Raw genomic sequence first — 20840 nt, forward strand, 5'->3', positions numbered from 1 at the left:
CAATCTTTTCTGAATCTTGTGTTTTTTTGGCTCTCACCCATCATTATGTCCTTGGAGACAGACTGCAGCACCACCTCCTCGAACATATTTTCCACCAGCAGGAAACGGGAGAAGTCCTCAAAGATTAGCTCTTTGAAGCGAGGCAGCTCCTGGGGAGGAGGGGGGCAGACATGAGCTTCATAAAGCTTCCAGCAGGCAATGCATTGCCTACATATCAGTTAACTTATTACATTTAATGTTTTCTGATCCCTTCAGTGAGCATGCATCCCTGGTGATCCTGCATGTGTTCAAAGTCACACTCATCCACGGGCCAGGGGTGCATGCTAATTGAAGGTGTCAGAAACATTAAATGTCAATTTAAAAATGTCAAAACTAATACAGAGCCATTGATTCAGATACAGTAGATAATAATAATAATAATAATGACGGTGCTAAATAAATAGATGGAAAGAGTAATACTGTTATGACATATGGTAAACTGTAATGTATGCAATTTAAAGAAAGTAGAAGATGAAAAAGTGGAGAGAAAGGTGATGTGAGGCTGTGTTGGGTGCATCTCACAGGTGAGCAGGATGGCGAGAGCTGCTGCAGCATGTATGGGATGATGATCTGCAGCAGAGCCTCTCTGAAGAACTTCTTGCGCACTGTGCTGCTGTCATAATCATATTTCTGACAGGGGAAGACCAGAAACACATGTATAGTTCAATGTCTCCTAATAGCGTTTCTACTCATTTCACAAATCACATTTACCTTAGCAGTTCACTTCTTCCAACATTTCATTCTGCTTCTGCTGAAACCTCAGTTTCCCTCTGGAGATTAATAAAATATACAGTATATCCAGATACTGTCAGACTGGGTGAACCGCAGATAGATTTCATTTCAGCAAAGACTGACTTATCCTGGAATATCCACATTTTAAAATCATTTTTAATGCTGTGAGCAACACAAATTAAATTTTATTAACACTCACTGTATTAGAGTGGAGCCGATATCTCAAAATAAATCTGCATGGCTAGTTTGCACTAAGGGTAAAAATATTGTTATAGTTTGAGACTGACCCTAAATTTCTGTTTTATAGTGGTATCCTTTATTCTGTAATGTGCTGTAGCTAAAATAGTTAAAATATTTGATGAAGTCTTTACTTGACTTTGTCTGTTCGTCCAGCTTCCCATCTGTTTGTCTACTATATTACATCTCTGTTTTGAATTGTACCTTGAGAACCCTGTCCTGGCATCGCTGGATGGTCTTGCACATGTCATCTTCTCCCTGGCCCTCTAAAGACTGGTTGAGCAGCTGCTCAAATGTGTACACTGCATTGTCCATTTGCTGTCACAATAAAAAAATAAAAAGTTATAACACAAGAAACAGATTGATGCTGGTTGTGACAGTAAACCACAACTCACAAAGTTTATCTTTACAAATTGTCATACTCTTTTTGTCCAGCAGGTGTAAGTAGAGACTTCACCGCAGGCAGGGCAGGTTGCAGGTGTGTGTTGCCTTACTAGGAACTAGGGAGTGTTCCCAGGCATCCTGACACTGCTTTGCTACATGCTAAATCTTTGTATTATATCAGAGAAAATTGCTGTAGCACGTTACCTCCCTCAGGAGGATCTGAGCCCTGCTGACGAACACCGAGGGGTTGGAGACGTCGAACCTCTGCTGCAGCCCCTCCATATTGAGCTGCTCCACCTTCTCATAGCAGCTCTGCATCTTCACCGGGTGGAAGGCGAGCATGGACAGCCTCTCCATGTGCTGAAGGGAAGACCGATAAAGTTGGGTAATGGTGATCAAGGTGGTACAAGCTTAATGCAAGGAGAATTCAAACCAAAACAAAGACAAAGGTTGAGATGATTGTTCGGGATCAGACACCGAGGGCAGCTGAGGACACTCCCTGACTTCTAATTAAAGACTAGCACTAACGTGGCCTAGGCTTCCACAAACACAGTGTCTTTTCATGCACTCTAATAATTATAACTAAAAGTCAGGCAATACTCATTCATACATTAACACCTTAACCATATTCTCTAACTAAAGTTAAGTCTTAATTGGAGTAAGTATAACCCAGTCAGAGCTAGGTAACTCATCAGTCTTTTGTTGTTTTTGTCTTTGCTTTGATTCTGTGATCATGTGGGGCAGTTTTGTGTGGAAAAAAACCCCCCAGCATGGGTAACAGATGTGGGTGGATTTCCTGTTAACAACCAATCTTGCAAGTAACAGTGTGTCTGTTGAAGCTGCATTAATCAAATTTTTTTACATTAACACTTAATCAAATGACTATGTGTAATGTGAAAGGGAGTGACAAACCCACAGAATTATCACCAACTAAATCTGCAGCTCTACAGAGTTAGTTTTTTTTGTGCTTCTTTTAGCTCATTGTTTTGATTTTACAGCACATATACTGTACGGTTCAGTCTCACCGCCCTCATCTATTCTGTTTCCAGCAGCAGCAGACAGCTTCAACTGTTTGCTGACACATTAGCCATAACATGTTGTGTTGTGTTACTGGCGATGTCAGATTAGTATGAACCATGTTAACACCTAAATTGAACTCTTATCTTACATTAAACATATAATATGTAACTTTTCTGCATTAAAATGTCTAAAAACGACTAGACCTATGTTATGTATTTTGTTGAGTTGTGTACTTACACTATCCCAAATGTTTCCAACAATTTTCAAACCTAGAAAAATCTGTTATTTTAATCAAGGTAACGGTGCGTTTCATTCGGTCACCTGTCAATGGCATCATATCCCCTTTCAAAGCAAAAAATGCAGTTCAAAGAAATTACATACTGTGCGTTTAATTCATGTACAGAAAGAGTGACAGAAATATTTGCAGCCAGCAAAACATGACTCACGTCTCCCAGTTTTTCCTTGTCCCCTCCGTTGATCGAGTTCTTGCTGATCTCCACCAGCTCCCTGAAGAAAACGTCCCTGACCTCGGAGAAACCTCGGCTTGTGGGCTCCATCAGGGCCTCCAGGATGGAGCTGATGTATGGCTGGACACTGGTCTGTAGGAGTTGCTCCGCCTTGGGCAACGTCAGAGCTGCACGCCACCAGCGATGCATGGAGAATGGGAAAAAAAACATATTCATGGTTAGTTGCTGCAGCTTGTAAACAAGTAACACTACGGATGATGATGAAGAGTCAGTTAAGGCATGAAGAAAAATAAAGGCATGGCTCTGATGTCACAGGAATTGCATTGTCTAATACCAGGTTAAAATGGTTGGTATGTATGCGATGACATTTAAGTAAACACGCTTCGTCGTTTAAATGGAAACCCTGCAACTTTCATTCTCTAAGATACACCCGATTGTTGGCAATGTAACCTGCGCTAAAAGAGACCAACAAAATAAAATGCACGGCTAGGATTACGACTCTGAAACCTCTGCATTACCCTCATGTAACCTGAACCTGCAAGGTTTTGTTCAGTTAACTTGTAGCTTCGAGCCTTATCTGTGGGATAAAGTCAGAAAACGGCCCATACAGTGCAGGTGATGGAATGCAGTTCTGCCACTTAAGCTCAATGGGAAACAGTATACATGACAAAAAATGAGCAGCCTGTGCCAAGTTAACTTTTGAATAGAAAGCTGACAGGCTCACCGCTCAAAGGGTGGATGCTCTGGTGCTGTAGAAGCCAGCTAATCAAACAGAATGAGCGAGTGACAATAGACTTAAAGGGACAGTTCACCCTAAGAAATCATGACTGGGTCATGATTTTCAAAATGTAATCTGTAAAGAGACATTGTCGTTGAGTTTTTCTAATTTAAACTGCTTGTGTCCAGCCAGTCCTATAAAAACCTGGGCTTGATCCCACCCTCCTGGATAACTATAACCCAATCTCCAAACTGCCTTTTATTTCGAAGATTCTCGAAAAACTTGTATCTAAGCAGCTGCTGAGAAAACAATAATACCTTTGAAAAGTTCCAATCTGGCTTTCATCAACACAACAGCACTGAGACAGCCCTTCTCAAAGTCACTAATGACCTTTTAAAGAATGCAGACACAGGCATGTGTTCAATTCTTGTGCTGCTGGTCTTAAGTGCTGCCTTTGACACAACTGATCATGGCATTCTTTTAGATGAGGCACTCTGTGGCATATCTGGCACAGCACTAGACTGGTTCTCATCTTATCTGTCCAATAGGAAATTCTGTGTCAGCATTAATGACTTCATGTCATCCTTTTCCCATATCAAGTACGGTGTGCCTCAAAGTTCAATTCTGGGACCAATAATGTTCTCCTAATCCATGCTTGCTGGATGTCGATAAATTTTCTTCAGCTCAACTCAAATAAAACTGGAATCCTTGTTATTGGGCCCTAAAACATCACTAAACAAATACTGCCATCTACTGGTAACCTGTCACAACATATCAAGCCTGGTGTAAGAAATCTTGGTGACCTGTTTGATAGCAATTTATGTTTTGAGCAACATATCACTAAGCTTGTCCAATCATGTTTTTATCACCGAAGAAACACTGCAAAAATCTGATCTATTTTAAATCTTAGTGATGCAGAAACTGTTGTACACGCTTTTATCTCCTCACGCCTCAATTATTGTAACAGCCTGTTCACTTGTCTTAATCAAAATACTTTGACACAACTGCAGACTGTACAAAACTCAGCTGCTAGGCTATTAACCAGAACCAAGATGTACGACCACATCACACCTGTTTTAGCCTCTTTACATTGGCTCCAAATTTATTTTTGTTGGCGCTTTGAGCACCACAAGCCAAGTGCCATATAGTCCCATTATATTCAAAAAATGCAGACATCTCTACGGCCGATATCTCCAAAACTCAGCAACTCACACCAAAACAATTTAGCTGATAAATAGCTCTACAGGTCAAAGGAAAAATATGTATTTTTGATTTTGGGGTGCACTGTCCCTTTAAATACACAACAAAAGTTGTGAGGAGAAAGTGCAGAGAGTAAAACAAGAGCTGGAAAATGTCAGATATGGAGGGAGGTTAAGTTACAGAGGAAAGGCCCTGTTAGTGCCAAATGTCCAAACAAACTCATCGGAAACTTGAGCAGTGTGCGTTATTCAGTGACCAGACTGATCGCTTCACTGTGCCAATAATCCCTGAACCAGAGAAACTGCAGCTACATCTCACTAAGGCAAACAGTAAGCGATATAATGAAGCGTGCACTTGCGGTCGGGAAGATCATGTTACACGGCTCAGGGAGCACCAAGTGAACCAAGTCATTTTGCATAGCATGTTGGACGTGTATGAAGATAAACTGAGGTGGTAAAAGTTGATTAAAATATGCCATTAAACATGGAATATTTCTTGTCTTCTGCCAGCATTTCTTTGTCTTTTTTTATTCCTTGAAGCACCATGAAACATTCTCTGTTCAAATGTCAAATTTAACTGATTATGAAGAAAAGACGTAGATCTTTTGTCACCTCGTATCTTGTTGCCGACATGTTCTTTAGACGTGATGATCTGGTCCATGTCGGTTCGCAGTCTGGCATCCAGTGGAACTCTCTGGGCCTCACAGGCTTCGACCAGTGCTTCGTACTGACCGGTGGTCTGAGACAACACCTGCCTGTACACTGCATCAGAGATCTGGGGGGGAGAGAGAGAGAGAGAGAGAGAGAGAGAGAGTCATTCAAAAACATAACTGGTTTGGACTTGTTTGAGTCTATCCTGTGTTTGTACAGCATGTCTGCAGTGCACTGTACAGTATGACAGGAACTCACCAACATCCAATTCCTCTGCCTCTGCTGCATCTTCCCCTTCAGACGTGGACCAATCACGTTTCTCAGCTCTGGGTGGAGGGTCTCCATCACCAGATTAGCCAGAATCTGTACACACACAATATACTCTATTTATGTATTTACACACTTTTAATACATATTTTTATATTTAGTGTATTTTTTATGTGTAAATAAATACAATATAAAAAGAAATGGAAGAGATCCTGCTCGGATTTCCGTTTGCATACAGATTGGATTGGATTGATTTCTACCTAATGGTCCTTTTAGTTCATACTGTTAGCTGCAAGATCAGTCCTGCCTTTTCACCAGTTACAGGATGTTATAGTAACTATGGCAATGTGCCAGCTGGGGATTTTTACATTAGAGGTGTAGTCAAAAAACAACCAGTATCCCCCACCCAAAGAAAAACAAAAATAAAGCTTAAAAAAGTGCAGTCACTCTGTCCTTTGTGGTTACGAGGCAGGAAAGCTGGTTTCAGTAGCACTGCCCTAACAACTGACACACACACACTGCTCAGCACCTCCACAAGGTTTTAAGATAGACTAAATATTTGGTGAAACATGTTGCTGGGTAATGAATGGCTGTGACAAAAGCAGAGTAGTTTTTCCACACAGAGGAACAGAGACAGGCCTGACAAACAAAAGGTATATTGTAGCTTGTTTGTCTGGAAGTACTAATTTAAATGGTACTTATTAAATGGTGTTCTCTGTATTATTGTTGCATTGGTGGCTGTGACTAGCTGTTACCTTCGCTGATCTCTCACACTTCAATGTATTTAGTGCCACTTTTATCTACCTGGATACCCCAAAGCTTAGTCAAAATTGTAAGGCCATAAAAACTAAACTTATTCAAGCCTCAAGCACTGTTATCATTATTATTATAAAAAGCAAAATATATATTTAAAAACATAAAAATATACTTTTCTTTCCTTTTTTATCAATATTTGCATGTTTTAATGTATGCACTGGATAGCTTATTATGCCACATTTTGTCTGTATCTACGGTAGGCTATCTAACATATTTTGTTTTCTAGATAAAGTTGTTTTAAAAAAAAAAAAAAAAAAAAGGATGGTGCCTGAAAACAACACACTGAAAATGCTCTAGCATTCTACAAGAAAGGTATTACTGAAATGGTGCAAAACCTGCTAGCTAGTCCAAACAGACAACTGTTACTCTGCTACATTCACACATGACATACTATGCGCTTCAAGTATATTTAAGTATATATAAATATATTTAACGCACCTTTCGTAAAAAGGCGGTCTATTTAATCCTTAGGTTCTTCAACTGTACTGTACACCACCTTGGCTCTGTTAAGTTGGTGTTTGTTCCATCAGTTAACTGTGAGGCCTTTTTCATGGAAGACATTTTGGAGGTAGGAAAAGCACAGGTGTTACTAATAACATTAACGTGGCTCAGTTCCTCCAGGGAGCTGGTGGAGATCAGCTTCGTCCTAGTAAGCCATGGCAGTTTGACAGTGAGCCAGCATGCACAATACCAAGACCCTCAAACCAAAGCAGCAAAATGGATCATGGAAAATAATCATTACTTAAATTATTTACACTTGTGATTTTCTTACATGTCAAAATGTTTTCCATGAAAAAGGCCTATTTGCTTGTTTCATGTCTTGCTGTCAACTGGCTGTTAATTTCTGCTCTTATGTTGTTATGTTGTTGCTCTTGTTTTTACTATCAATTGCATTTAAACAGATGAGCTCTTGTTCTATGGTTTTCTCTGCTGGATTCATAAAGCTCATATCTACGTGCAGTACTGATGGTCAACTGCAGCTTATTTTCCCCTTCTGTATTCACATAATAGATTAAAAACCCACAGAAATGTCTGAAAGGCAGAGATGCTGGAAAATGGAAAAATCTCTTTCTGTACCGCCTGAAATACCCTGTATATTCTCCAAAAACGTCTCATAGCACACAGCCATCTGCTCCAGTTAAAAAAATCGTCTTTATTACATTACGAAATATAACATTTTGAGCTCTTTGTCTGGTACAAAGGATTCCTCTGTATTACTCTTTATAGTCTTCTGTATCTGCCAATATGAGCTGGAAATGGTACTTTCCTTCAAAGAAGAAAAGGGACAAGATGACAGCGTCGCAAGTCAGTATAACGAGACAGTATCTTCACACATGATATGATACTATTGACACTGATACAATAAATGAACTATATTTTTCTTGTATTATGCTAGTCCCCATGAATACTTCAATCATCTCAAGACAAAGAACTCCTGGTGCTTGTATTCGTATATAACCTGTAACAACATAAACCCTGCCAAAGAGACAACATGTCCTTTTTTTTTAAAGCTGAGTTGATTTTAACTTTTGGCTACTTGGGAGCAGAACAACAACACAACAAGCTGAAAACCATATACTGTACCAACACCTATATTATCACATTTTAATTTGATCCACTGTTAATATAAAAATATTGATCGTTGTAGCTTTAACGTGTCCACCTAGCTGAGTAAATACTGTAATGTTCAGGGAACTAGAGAGAAACTTAAATACAGACAGGAAACATGGGGATTAATGAAGAAAAAGCGACTGCACTAGCAGGAGACTGAAAGGGACTCATTCAGAGGGGAGACCCCATTCAACTCTGTGTGAGAGTGTGTGTGTGTGTGTGTGTGTGTGTGTGTGTGTGTGTGTCCTTGTGAATGCTAGTATGTTGAGGGGTGGGGTCTTGTTGCTGACAGTCTCTTTGAAGGTCTTGTGTAGGTGCATTCTTGTACTGTAGCGTGAGAAAGGGGTGTGTGTTTATGATGTAGATGGGGTGTTTTCCTGAGCTTTATTCACTGAGAAAAAGCTTTTCTCTAGAAGGCAGCCCTGCCTCTGAAAAGTATTTTTCTACCAATGCATATCATCCATCATTGTGGCCTCTCAATAGGTTGAACTATGGCCCTGACCTGAACTTTGGACAGGTACTCACAGGGACTATTTGGAAATTGTTTTAACTGTCACCTGCAGCAAACATGTTAATTTAGGTACAAGAGCCTCAGTGTCAATCCACCTCCCAAGAGGAAAATGTAAGTTGTTTCAGGGGCTGGATCTTCCGAAGGACGTAGCCCACGAAGGGGAGAACCTGCAGGCAGGGCTGAACCTCCCAAAATGAGGTAGTCTAAAACTAATGGTGCATTCAAGTGCTCCTCATCAACTCATAAGGTCACACATTTCCAAGTGTCCCTCCTGGAAACTACCAGCAATGTGTAGATACTGTGCCAGTGGGGAAACAAGGACAAGTTTCATGATAGCCCAGTTTACAGTATGTTTAAATGTGGACCGTTTTTTAGAGCTAGAAATGCAGACTTTAGAGGATCCAGCCTCTGAACTGGAACACAGCTGTATTGTGATTAATCTGATATCCTGACCTGTGGGGGCTGTCCGCACATCATATCCCAGGTCCCGTAGTGTCCTTTGGCTTGTCTGTAAAGTCTCACAGTGTCAGTGAAGGCTGGCGTCTGAACAGTGCAGTCCTCTGACAGACCTGTTGGGGCAGGAAAGAGCAAATGCTTAACATTAGAGAAACAAGACCTCCTTCTTCCCTCTTTTAAAAGAAGATGCAGTTGGCTGAAATGATCTCAGTAGCAAGATGGCGGGATGCTTTTTTTTTTTTTGCATTGCATGATTTCTTTGTACTGAAGTAAGGTCTCAGAATGCTCTGCAATGACTAATGGATGTTCACTTGGTATGAGATGAACAAACGTGTGGACATTTCATTGGCTTCTGCAGATTCCCACTAACAACCGTTTCCATAACATCTGAGTCACTTCTGAAAGTATCATTTTGGCCAGCAGTATATTCAGTCACAGTTGTTTGAGTGTAGGACAACACATGCACACGCCCCTATCACACACAGCTGTGTCATTCCTCAAAACAGGAAGATGTTGGCTTGTTGAGGGACAGATTTTATGTGGTTGCTATAGTTACTGCCCCTCCCAGCTGACAGGACGATAAAAGCAGCTCACAAAGCACTTTGCAACATGTGTGTGTTTTTGGGAAGTTGGTTCTTATCATGTGGTTTTTATTTAACTGATAAACATACATCACTAGCTAAAGAGCTGCCTCTCTCCCTCTCTCAAGGCCACAGTGCTGAAAGTCATGCATCCCTCACAAAAGAGTATAAACAGGTGTATGGAATAAAACATCCCTATAATTAGAAGTTTGTCCTTCAGAGCACTTCCTCCTTTAAATAAATGTGATTTTCTCCTTTGGTCAACAAGAGTCAGTCCTTCTAACGCACAAATGTGTAATTAAAGGATAGGTTTGTTGTTTTTCAACCCAGCCCTTATTGAAATGTAGTTTACCATCATTTATGATGGTCAATAATATCGCAGAACTTCAACAATAGCAGCAATACCTTTTTTAAAAAGCTTACCCATCTGCTTCAGCTTTTCAGTGGGCCTAAACACTTACAGTAAGTGTTGGACTTGTACAGTTTCCACTGAAGTATTTCCATTTTGCAGTGGTGAAAGAAATATTCAAACCCCTTACTTAAGTAAAAGTAGATATATGATCCTGATTCTCTAATGAAATGACCAAAAACAACCCATGCCTTTTTAAAACATTACAGTAACAACAAACTAGTGTTTCTGATGACAGATGTCATTACAGGCATTACAACCACTGACACAGCAAAATATGTGATTCTTATGCTGAAAGACAGCTGGAAATGTGCCCAAACAGTAAACGAAAGTCACATTTCTGTACTTATTGTACTACTGTAACTGTACACATTTTTATATGGTCAATACATGCTTCTCACACACACACACAAAATATTTGGCGAGGCTGTTCTGGATATTACAGCGTCCACTCTTGCTGACTTGTGAGGCTGATTCCTCTTAAAGGTGCCAACAAATAACAGACAGAAATGCAACTTTCCTGTACAGCATTATGAATGAATGGTTGGTTTACCCAGCATGCCTGAGTGATAATCTGTTATATTGTTGTATGTGAAGTCCGTTATGCACAAGCATCGATGTGCATGCGTGTGTCTTTATTGCCTGAGTGTTTTGTCTGTGGCTGTAAGTCTGTGACTCAGAGGAGGCTGACAAAGACAGGAAGCGACCGAGGAGGGGGAGAGGCAGAGCCAGACAGGAAGCTTTCTGCTCCCAGCTCACTAACTCCTTTGCTGACAAGCTGAGGGTCAGCGTGTTAGCTTGTTTTGGCACATGTTTTCCTGAGAATTCACTGGACACTAAGGTTAGAGCCGCAGTGGGAAAATAACGGCACAGACAGCTGCCATGTTGGCAAGTGACTAGCCATCATTTAGAGGTCAAATGCAATGAAAAGTGTGTGAGGGACACAGCAGCAGGCTGGCTTATGGTTTACTATCCTTGTATACAAGTTAAAGACATTTCAAGACCCACAACTGATAATGTGCATGTCAACAACAGCTACATGGCCTTTTAAAGTGTTCTTGAAACAGTCAACCAACCGGTTTTCCCATGAATAGTCTTTATTTATTTGGTTTCACATGGCTGAATCCCAATGGAAAAGGTATTTTACTTTCTCTGCCAAAACTAGCATGCTGGCCAAATATGAAATAAAAATGTTGGCATGAATGATAGTTGCATAATTTGCATGTACAGATGTTTGTGTTCCACTACCTGATATTTACTTGTTCCTAGTTCAGCTTAGAACAACCACCTTGTGCACTTTTGAGCAGGCTTTCCCGCCCTCGCTGCTAGATAACACGAAACACATGTGAGGCAAAGATACTGCGTGAGGTGAATATGAGTCAAAAGCGTTCTCTAGTGGCCATTAGAGGAACTGCATCTTAAGGCACTTTTGCTTCGGCTGCACCGCGGACCGTCCTATCTCTTCTAAAGCAATCGTTAAAGCTCTCAAACTCTTTATGTTTTTGTGTTTTACTCATGTTAGCTAGCTAGTTGCAACGGTAATAGGAACCCAGCACATTGGGACAAAGTGGCTAAGCGGCTGTTGACGGACTGGTGACCTACTGTAGTACAAAATCAGTATCCTGTTGTGGCTGTGACAGGGAGTTAAGAGAGAGTTCCCTCTCTTGACTCCCTGTCACGGCCACAACAGGATACTGCAGCAGACAGACTGCGCCAATACCAAGTAATACTAATTAGAGCCCCTAAAATAAATAGTAATAGACTATTAAATAAGTATTAAATACTTTTTTAGAATCATATTGTTTACTCATGGCCAGGTACTGGTCTGTGGCCTGGTGGCTGGAAACCACTGGGCTACAACATTCAGTCTCGGTGGTTGCCGTTTTTTTTACATTACAGAGATGCAAAGAATAAATCAGTAATTTGAACTCTTTTATGGCTCAAACTATGGCCAGATCACCAGTGTGAAATGCCTGAAAGGGAATTCTTCTGCATTCTCAGCCTGTTGCTCACTTCAAGAGAAATTGGAGGAAAATATTTTTTGACTATCTGCCAGGTCTGTAAACCACTACACATTCTCCATGTGTCTCCAAGTTAGATCAAGGAACAGATTGTGTGTGTGTGTGTGTGTGTGTGTGCGTGCGTGCGTACGTACGTGTGTGCGTGCGTGCGTGTGCGCACAGTGTATAAATAGAACATGTGGCAGCACTTACCACGGTCTTTTTATTTGAGGCATTTCCCTCCCTGCTTTATTCACCACGCTCTGGTTGGTGGGATTTTAGCAGCAGCTGTGGATGAGTTCCCAGGCCTTCACATCCACAAATGTGTATGTATGTTTCTCTGAGTTAAATATATATTTGACATTTTAAAACCCATTAAGCATTTGGATGTCAAATGTGGTCTGATTCGACTTCAGGCCACCTGCCTTCACGTTGTAGCAGGTTTCACACACTTCTTTCAAACACTCACACTGCTGCTGCTCCTATCGACATGCATGAGTAGGATTTCCCTATATGGTGCAGCCCTATAGAACCAGCTAAACCCACAGTACAATAAACACTCACTGAAACATACCATCAGCCGCAGACATCATAAACCCATGACTGAATAAGTCCCTAACATGTGATTTTAGCAGATCCCTGCCTCCGAGAGCAGCAGATGAGTGAATGCTGGACACCCTATATTGGTTCATTTTGTATATTAGTATATACTCTATATTATCTGGTAACAAAGCCATAGAGTACATAAATGTCAGGATTTTGAATCATATAGCATGCTGAGAAGCACACTGCTCTGCTACTGACAAGCCATAAACCCGGGTTGAAATGTTCTTTTATCGGCCTTTGAATGTGCCCATCGCAGGTCTCTTCTTGCTGAGTACAATTAGTCTGAGGTCTGTGGATCAGAGCAGAGGGCTGGTGATTGGTTTTAAAGGCTGTGGGGGTGGAGAGTTGGCTGTGATTGATGGTTCTCTAGTGGCCCAGAGCCACCTCAGAGCAGTCTTTGACTACTAATGTAATGCAGCATCAGCCTGACTGCTGGACTGCTGCCTGCTGGACAAGTAGCAAAGACTGAACCCAGTCTGAACCCATTTTTATTATCAATTAATCTGTTGATTTGTCTTTAAAATTCGTTAAAAAATGTCAAAAAAACTATGAGAGATGTCCTCATATTACTTGTTTTGCAACAGTTAAAAATCAAAATATATTAAATGATCATTGATATAAAAAAAACCCAGCAAATCCTCCCATTTTAGAAGCTGGAACTAGCAAATGCTTGCCAGTTTTGTTTGAAAAATTACTTATGCTCTTAATTGATTGTTAATTGATTGATGCTGTTGTTGATTGATATTCTGTAGATCAGCCTGTTGAATAATAAACAAATCGCTTCATCACTAGACATCATCCTGTTTACTTGTGAAGTCAATTATGAATCTAACCTTAACCGTGATAGTGCTGTGCGATATGACGATATATACACAGTGTGACGATAGAAAAACGTCTTTCATATTATTCTCTATCGCTTATTGCGTTGTGACGCAAATCACACTCTTTACGGCAATTATTTTCGTCATCCACACAGCCTGAACGCAGGCAGGAAATTTGCATGAAGGCAACACAAACAAACATGAGGGAGTCTAGTGAAAGTGACAAAGAACGGGGGTAATTCCTAACAGGAGAAGGATTACGACCAGCCGAGACAAAAGGAGGAGCTCGTACCTAAAAGATGGGCTACTTCTGTCGGTTTAGGTATGAAAAGTCAGGACCAGAAAACCATACTTTGCAAATTATGCCGGAACAAAGTGCCAAGCCAAAAACACTTCACTCAAGTCCAGTTGTCAAGGTTAATTGACAAAAACTTTTGCTAGTCACCATTATTAGCTTAAGCCTATGGCATTTTACACTGCATAAATTAGCCTAGCGGCTAGCAGACTTTTCCTCTACTCTTAGCTTAACAAATTACATATTATTTATACTTTTTCTTACTCACTGTTGTTGGTCACTGCATTTCCCGACAGAACACAGCAGTTGAATTTCAGTGTATAACGTAACAAGTTGTCGCTTTACCTGTCTCTCCTCTACTCCACTTCTCTACAAAGCATTCAAATACTGATTTGGACGTTGATGGCAACGGTAGACACTTCGAAGCATTCGGGTCAGCCCTAGCTACATCGTGATATGTCTCATTTTCTGGATATAAAATGACCTATATTGGTATATGAGATTTCGGTCATATCGCACAACACTAAACCGCGACACAATTATATCACTGGAAACTTTCTGAGTGGCCTGCAGCTTTAAGGAAAATTTCAGTTTGGGCCAACTGGGTCCAATTTCCAATTTCAGTCATTATAACATTTTACTCACCAGGTTAATTATAGAAATACAGGGACATGGTGACTCTTCTGTAGTCTAAAGAGCTTTACAACAGAGTCCTTTACTTAAATTTTAATCATTCCACCTAAACTACTTATTTTGAAGTGTAAACAAAGGTAAACAGTAAAGTTATACCAAACTGTCTGATGTAAGGGTCCATTAGATTTTGCAGATCATCCCGGCTCAACTTTAACCTGTAATAGTTACCACAGTATGCATGCAGTTTCAAAATGCAACTGTGAATCCACTGAGAGCCTGGCTTTTCAGTCTTAATGGTTTAACTCTGTGGTGTGAACATGACTGTGACTGACAGGTTGACCAATCAGATGGGTTGCAGCTTCGTGTTGAGAAGAATAGTGCGATGAGGTCAAATGTTAACTGAGCCGATTAACAGGGTGCTTTGCAAATCACCCCCTGTTAAGGTGATGCAAAGCAGCAGTTGATCTTTTTTATTGAAGAGCGATTGAGGATAAAACAACAAGAGTTTTAGTGGATTCAAATAGATCCTCAGTGTGTCAGTGTAAACATTTAACTTGTGGTTTTTACTTATCAAAGCCAGCTGAATAGTGTCAGTGTTCAGCTGAAGAACTGCTTTGCATGACTCTTCTGTGCCACTAGCAGTTTATTCTTTATGGGCACTGCAGCATTTTCTGTACCATAACTAACTATATGATTCAGAAGTGTTAAATTCAGTGGTAATTTCTCATTTGGGTGTATTAGGAAACCATGAGCAAAGCCTCAGATGCCTTCTACATCCAGATAAAATAGCTAGTAATGATTTAATATTCAGAATTTTAGAATCTGCCCTGTCGGAAATGGCGGCATGTACAGCAAGTGTAAATGTGTCTGTATGTGTGTGTATGAGTCCAGTGAGTACAAGAAACTCACTCAGGCTGCCTTTATCACCCCCAGGAAAAGGCTTTTACCGGTTCTGGTTTTCCTCACACCGACATGACAGAGGTGAGACTGGGCGTGTCAACACAGGCCAAAAACATGAATGCCAGTCCACACTGACACCAGCCATGGCGACAGTAACACAGCAACCCTCTCTGTTCCTTACAACATATTCCTGGAGCCCAGCCTCACAGCTGGAATGTATGGCAGGGACTCTGGCGTTAATGAGCATGTCCAAACAGGTAGTGTTGGGAAGCAAAGGCTGAGCTAGACTGGATACAGACAGAGGCTGATTTTGTTTTACAGTCAATAAACCTTGTGCACTAAACTTGGTGTTTGCCTTCTAATTCATTTGCCCCTCAGCTGGTTTTGACCTAAACTTTCCTAAACTGAAGAAATTAAAACAGTTTTTTGGCTCTAACTTTTGGGCTTCCTTGCATTTGGATATTTTCAAACTAATACTTATGACAGACGGCTGTTAGCATGTGTGGTTAAGCAGAATGCTTTGAATTAATTCAACACAGTTGGTTGGCATAATATTTAGCTAAGTGCAAAACAAGGTTGAATCAGGTTGAGCAACTTTGTCAGCGTGGTGATGAACTTAGAGCCAGTGTGTTGTTTCATTCAATACATGGTACGAAGTTAAGTTGTATTGTTCATGATAAAGGATTGTTCTGGCTTTAACTAACAGTGGAAACATATAGACAAACTAGTGCACGCTTTCTTGCATCTTTCTGTAGAGTGATTTGATGCAGCTGACTTGATGATTCCAATGACTCCTTGTGCATGATGATCCATCCTAAGAATCATTTAAGGCACAGTTACAGATAATTTAGCCATACATTAGCTTTCATATGAGGAAAGCTGTTGGGGCCTAAAAGGTTAAACAGCACAAACAGCATTATAATTATTTGTGCACGCCCATAGGTATGTAAAACCACATCCTTGTGTATGTCCGTGCTTGAAAGTCAGGGTCAGCTAAGGTAAAATCTCGTCTTTGTGGATCAAATCTTCCATGTACTGTGGATGTTAGTGCTTTGTTGCCAACATTTCTTAGTCAGTATTAAGTTACTGTAGTATGTATTATTCCCTTAAGTTAAATAAAATAATCTGTTTGAAGGAACTATGGCTAAAATAATGTATTGACCAGATGTGATTAAAATCTTACAAGTCATAATAATTAAAGATTTACTAATAATGTAGAGAAGGCGTACTTAGGTGCCATATTGTAAAGTTGTCTGTAGCAAATGTGGATTTATTTACAGTAATATATAATTATGTGTATCTTAGATTTAAAGATTCCTGTAATAGAAAAACTGGAAAATGAATATAGCCAATACATTTCAACATTATCTGTAAGTGTTTTGTAAATAAAAACTTTATAGATATGGTCATAAATTCATAATTTGTATGAGAACCTTTTATAAATAATCTACAATCTCTGTCAACACCACCTGCCTTTTCAGCCAGCAGGATTCAAACAAGCCCAATCACGTTCACTGCAGCAGCCGTTTGTTTATCGCTGAATCTCTGTAGTTTTGTATTTTTATCTCAACTTCTCCAAGGTTCCCGCTCATTCTGATTCTCTCCGTCTCAAGTCTAAATAAAGCACACTGAATGTGAGATCACACACACTCACATACACGCACATAACCACAAAAATGTCACTTGACACTCCTCAAGCAAAGGCAGCAAATGGACTCCAACTGTATGTTGTAATGAAAATTTAAATATATCTGCCAATTAAAACTTGGTGTATAATTTGCAGTCAAAATGCCATGTGGCAAACAAGGTTTGGGAGCAGTTCAATCATTTATACCACTAGATTCTTCTACACAAAGCCCAGGTTGTCTTGCCAAGCCAAGAGATAGTATGACAGCATGACAAAAAAATGGATTACATTATGTTTGCACGTCTCTGCCTTCTGTGTCTCAACACAATGACAATGACATGAGTCATGCCATCACAAGAGGAAACGTTAATAGCAGATCAAGAGAAGTTCTCCACCCTGATAAATCAAACATCCTCTAATGTGCAACCAAATGCAAAATGCACCGCAGTATCCTCCAAAATATCATCAATTCACAAATAAAAGCCAGCAAAAATGGCGGCATGCTCAAACAAATAGGCTGGGAAAAAGACCTGTACTCCTCAATCTTTTGATCATCATTATAACATTGTGTTACAATGTAATAAGCTTACTTTTTTGGACATTATTTTGTCGCAGTTCATTCTGGAGAGTTTCTGCGTATCTCATTTTACAGGTATTTTTTATATTTAAAAAAAGGTTTGTTTAATTGATTATTTGTGGTAAAAACTTCTCTGAGCCCAAAGTGACATCGTCAAAATGCTTGTTTTGTCTGACCAGCATTTCAAAACCCAGTTATTCAAGTTACAATGATTTAAAACAGAGAAAAGCAGTAAATCCTCACATTTGAGAAGCTACAACCAGAGAATAGTTAACATTTTTGTTTGATAAATGACTTAAAGGTCAGAGGTCCAGTGTGTAACATTTAGGAGGAGCTATTGGCAGAAATGGCATATAATATTTATAATAATGTATTCATTTGTGTATAATCACCTGAAAATAAGAATCGTTGTGTTTTCATTACCTTAGAATAAGCCGTTTTTATCTACAGAGTGAGCGGGTCCCCTTCACGGAGGTCGCCATGTTGCACCACCATGTTCTTACAGTTGCCCAGAACGGACAAACCTTTCTCCTACATGCTTGGAAGGGGAGGGTGAAGTGAGCGGTATTCAACTGGTTTAAACAATAAATTACAATAAATTGATTAATCAATTAATCGACTAATGGTTTCAGCACTATACGGTATTATACTCTGTAAACTGCAACTGTAAGAGTTTGCATTACCAGCAAACAGCAGAAACAGCTAATTAAACTGTAAGCCTCTCGCTAAATATGATCAAATATAAAACAGGAGAAATTAGAAATAAAAGCCTGTCTCAAATATAAGTCTGGTTGTCTCTTCCGTTGAGTAAACAAAGTCCCTGCCTACAATTTGAGGGACGCAGATTTTCTGTCTGGGCTGTGAAATTTGTAACACTTGTAGCTCTGATCCAATGACAACAACATGTCACACTGTAACCAGTAATAAAAAAAAAATAAACAAATACACATCATTCCTGCAGCATCTCACATTCACAGATCAGCCAGCTCACTCAGATGGCATGTAAAGGCTTCACACTGTGACACACACTCACACACACCCTTGTCTGAACCACCAACAAAAGGTAGAGAGGCAGAGAGAGGCACCAAGGGTGGATCACAAAGAGAAAGACACTGCTGCTATTCAAATGGTGTACATGTACTGTAAGCTGTGGACAACTGACCTGATCAATTTATCGTCTCTGTGCTCATTACAGTTTTCAATAAATAATCTGAATTTTTATAATGAATGAATAGCAAGTCATTCTTCAAGCAAAATTGTCCAGCATGTGCAAGTTCCAGTGGTATTACTCTACTTGTAAGTAGAAGTGAAGTCATTGTGTGCTTGTGTGTATTGTTACCATTGTTACTGTGTCTGACACAGTCCTGCAGCACAGCATGCCACTTCTTCTGCTCCTTCTCTGTCATCACACAGAAGTAGTGGTGGCGGGCGTGTGGGTGCCACAGGATGAGGGGGAACTGGGACGCACACTTGATAAACGGATTACTGCCCACTTTGGCCTTGATACCTACAGCAAGTCACATGACAGAACGAGAAACTACAGGATTTAGAAAGCGCGTCAAAGACAATAAGGAAAATTGAAAAAATATTTCAAGAATTGAAACAAGCAGGTGCGTTGAGGATTAAATATGTAAAAAGAAGTGATGTAAAATATCTGATTTTAAAAAAAGGGAAACAATGACATTGCACATTTTCAGTCTTTACTTTGGATTGATGATTTTGCACACCATGGACAAAAAAAGCTGATTTTGATAAATACATTTGAAAGAGAGACATGTACTGAAGTGAAAGAAAAAAACAAAGAGAAGAAAACGACAAGAAAATCACACAAAAAATAAATGCACAAAAAGTTATTCTGCCTATAATTTTTTCAAAACAAGTCAATAAACAATAATATGGAATTAATGCCCAGCCAAAATGTCAACGTATGTATAAGTAAAACATGTGCAGACAGACTATACTCTATTAACAATTTTTAGACATGTTTTGTCATATTTACAATATACAGTCATTATTGTCTGTCCTTTTCCTACCTGGCAGGCTGGTATTAATCAGCTCCATGTATTCCTCCATTGAAGTCAGGGCCTTGTACCCAGCGCAGTTGATGGTTGCTTTCGGGTGAAGGCCCCGTTCGTGTGCCTATTAGATATATGGCAAACACGGCAAGCTGTTTTAACAGAAAACACCGAATCGGATAGCTGTTTAGTCGAGTAAGAAGTGCACTCACTGTTTTGCTTTCATAGAGGCTGATGGTGTAGCTGTTTGGCACAGATACAAAGCGATTCCTCCACTTCCGATTCTCTTCCAGATACTGAAACAGACTCCCTGAGAAGATGGACCGACCTGCCAGAGGGTCCTGAAAAATCACAGACATTTAGCACAAAGCGTAATGCATGTCATATGTATTTTGTGATACAAAGCATAATAGTAATCTTTCATAAAAATGTGGGTTTCATTACTCTCACAATTTAAAAATTCTCTGCAAGAGACCTGAAGCCTAATTGGTGTTTCCAAATAGCGGGAATGGAGATTTTTGTTCAGTGTTTACACAAGGATACACACCACCCACTTTGTTTTCAGATTTCCTGTCTTACATCAAATAATACTGCAACTGAGACTGCTCAGAGAGGAAGTAAAGAACGAAGGAGACAGAAGGGAGTAGCAGAGCTGAAGCATAAAGAGGTGCTTGTGTTAGAAAACAGATTTGCTGCTGTTTGTTTGCTGCAAAGTTATCTGTGGCTTTTATGTGCATACGTGACGGGGTCACTTGCGCGTGTGTCAGGGTACAGCAGAAAGTGATGATCCTTCACAATGTTAAGTGAAGTAGACCACAGTTTAAAATAATACAGTTTTACTGTTTTTGGTTTGTATGGATTTTCACTAAAAAACACCTAGACTGGTTACGAGGATGTAATCAATTTAAACACGTTATGTACCCAAACGTTTGGGTTTCTGCTGTAAGGATGCACTGATCACCACAGAATTGTTTGATCAGCTCAGAAATGCTTCCAGTACAAAAAAAAAAAAGAGAGAATAAAAACAGGTTGAAAGTGCAAATGAGGTGCAGATAATGCAACCCTCTACAGCAAGTAAGTAAAAAACAAGGGGTTAAACTACAGTGTTGATGGTGCAAATGGTATATTTATAATACACACGTCAGACATATTTTTGTACTATTTCGTATTATTGTATATTTTTGGTCCAATATTTTTAAATCATCAAAGTAAACATACATACAAGATAAATAAGCAGATTAGAAAACAGAGCCCTACAGTTCCTTGTG

At 39.8% G+C, this 20840-nt stretch overlaps 1 protein-coding gene across 1 annotated transcript in view; it reads right to left on the reverse strand.

The window, feature by feature from the left end:
• The window catches only part of niban2a (niban apoptosis regulator 2a), a 32027-nt gene that overhangs the window by 3008 nt on the left and 8179 nt on the right, over nucleotides 1–20840 (reverse strand). The window contains exons 3-13 of the mRNA XM_044174932.1: nucleotides 19785–19913; nucleotides 19591–19696; nucleotides 18897–19064; nucleotides 9106–9221; nucleotides 5706–5810; nucleotides 5409–5571; nucleotides 2859–3046; nucleotides 1597–1752; nucleotides 1213–1326; nucleotides 562–669; nucleotides 38–149 (exon numbers count right to left, since the gene is read on the reverse strand). Coding sequence (XP_044030867.1) covers nucleotides 38–149; nucleotides 562–669; nucleotides 1213–1326; nucleotides 1597–1752; nucleotides 2859–3046; nucleotides 5409–5571; nucleotides 5706–5810; nucleotides 9106–9221; nucleotides 18897–19064; nucleotides 19591–19696; nucleotides 19785–19913 — 1465 coding nt within the window. The remainder of the gene's footprint in view (nucleotides 1–37; nucleotides 150–561; nucleotides 670–1212; nucleotides 1327–1596; nucleotides 1753–2858; nucleotides 3047–5408; nucleotides 5572–5705; nucleotides 5811–9105; nucleotides 9222–18896; nucleotides 19065–19590; nucleotides 19697–19784; nucleotides 19914–20840) is intronic.

Source organism: Siniperca chuatsi, linkage group LG18 (assembly GCF_020085105.1).
Source record: "Siniperca chuatsi isolate FFG_IHB_CAS linkage group LG18, ASM2008510v1, whole genome shotgun sequence".
Classification (NCBI taxonomy): Eukaryota; Metazoa; Chordata; class Actinopteri; order Centrarchiformes; family Sinipercidae; genus Siniperca; species Siniperca chuatsi.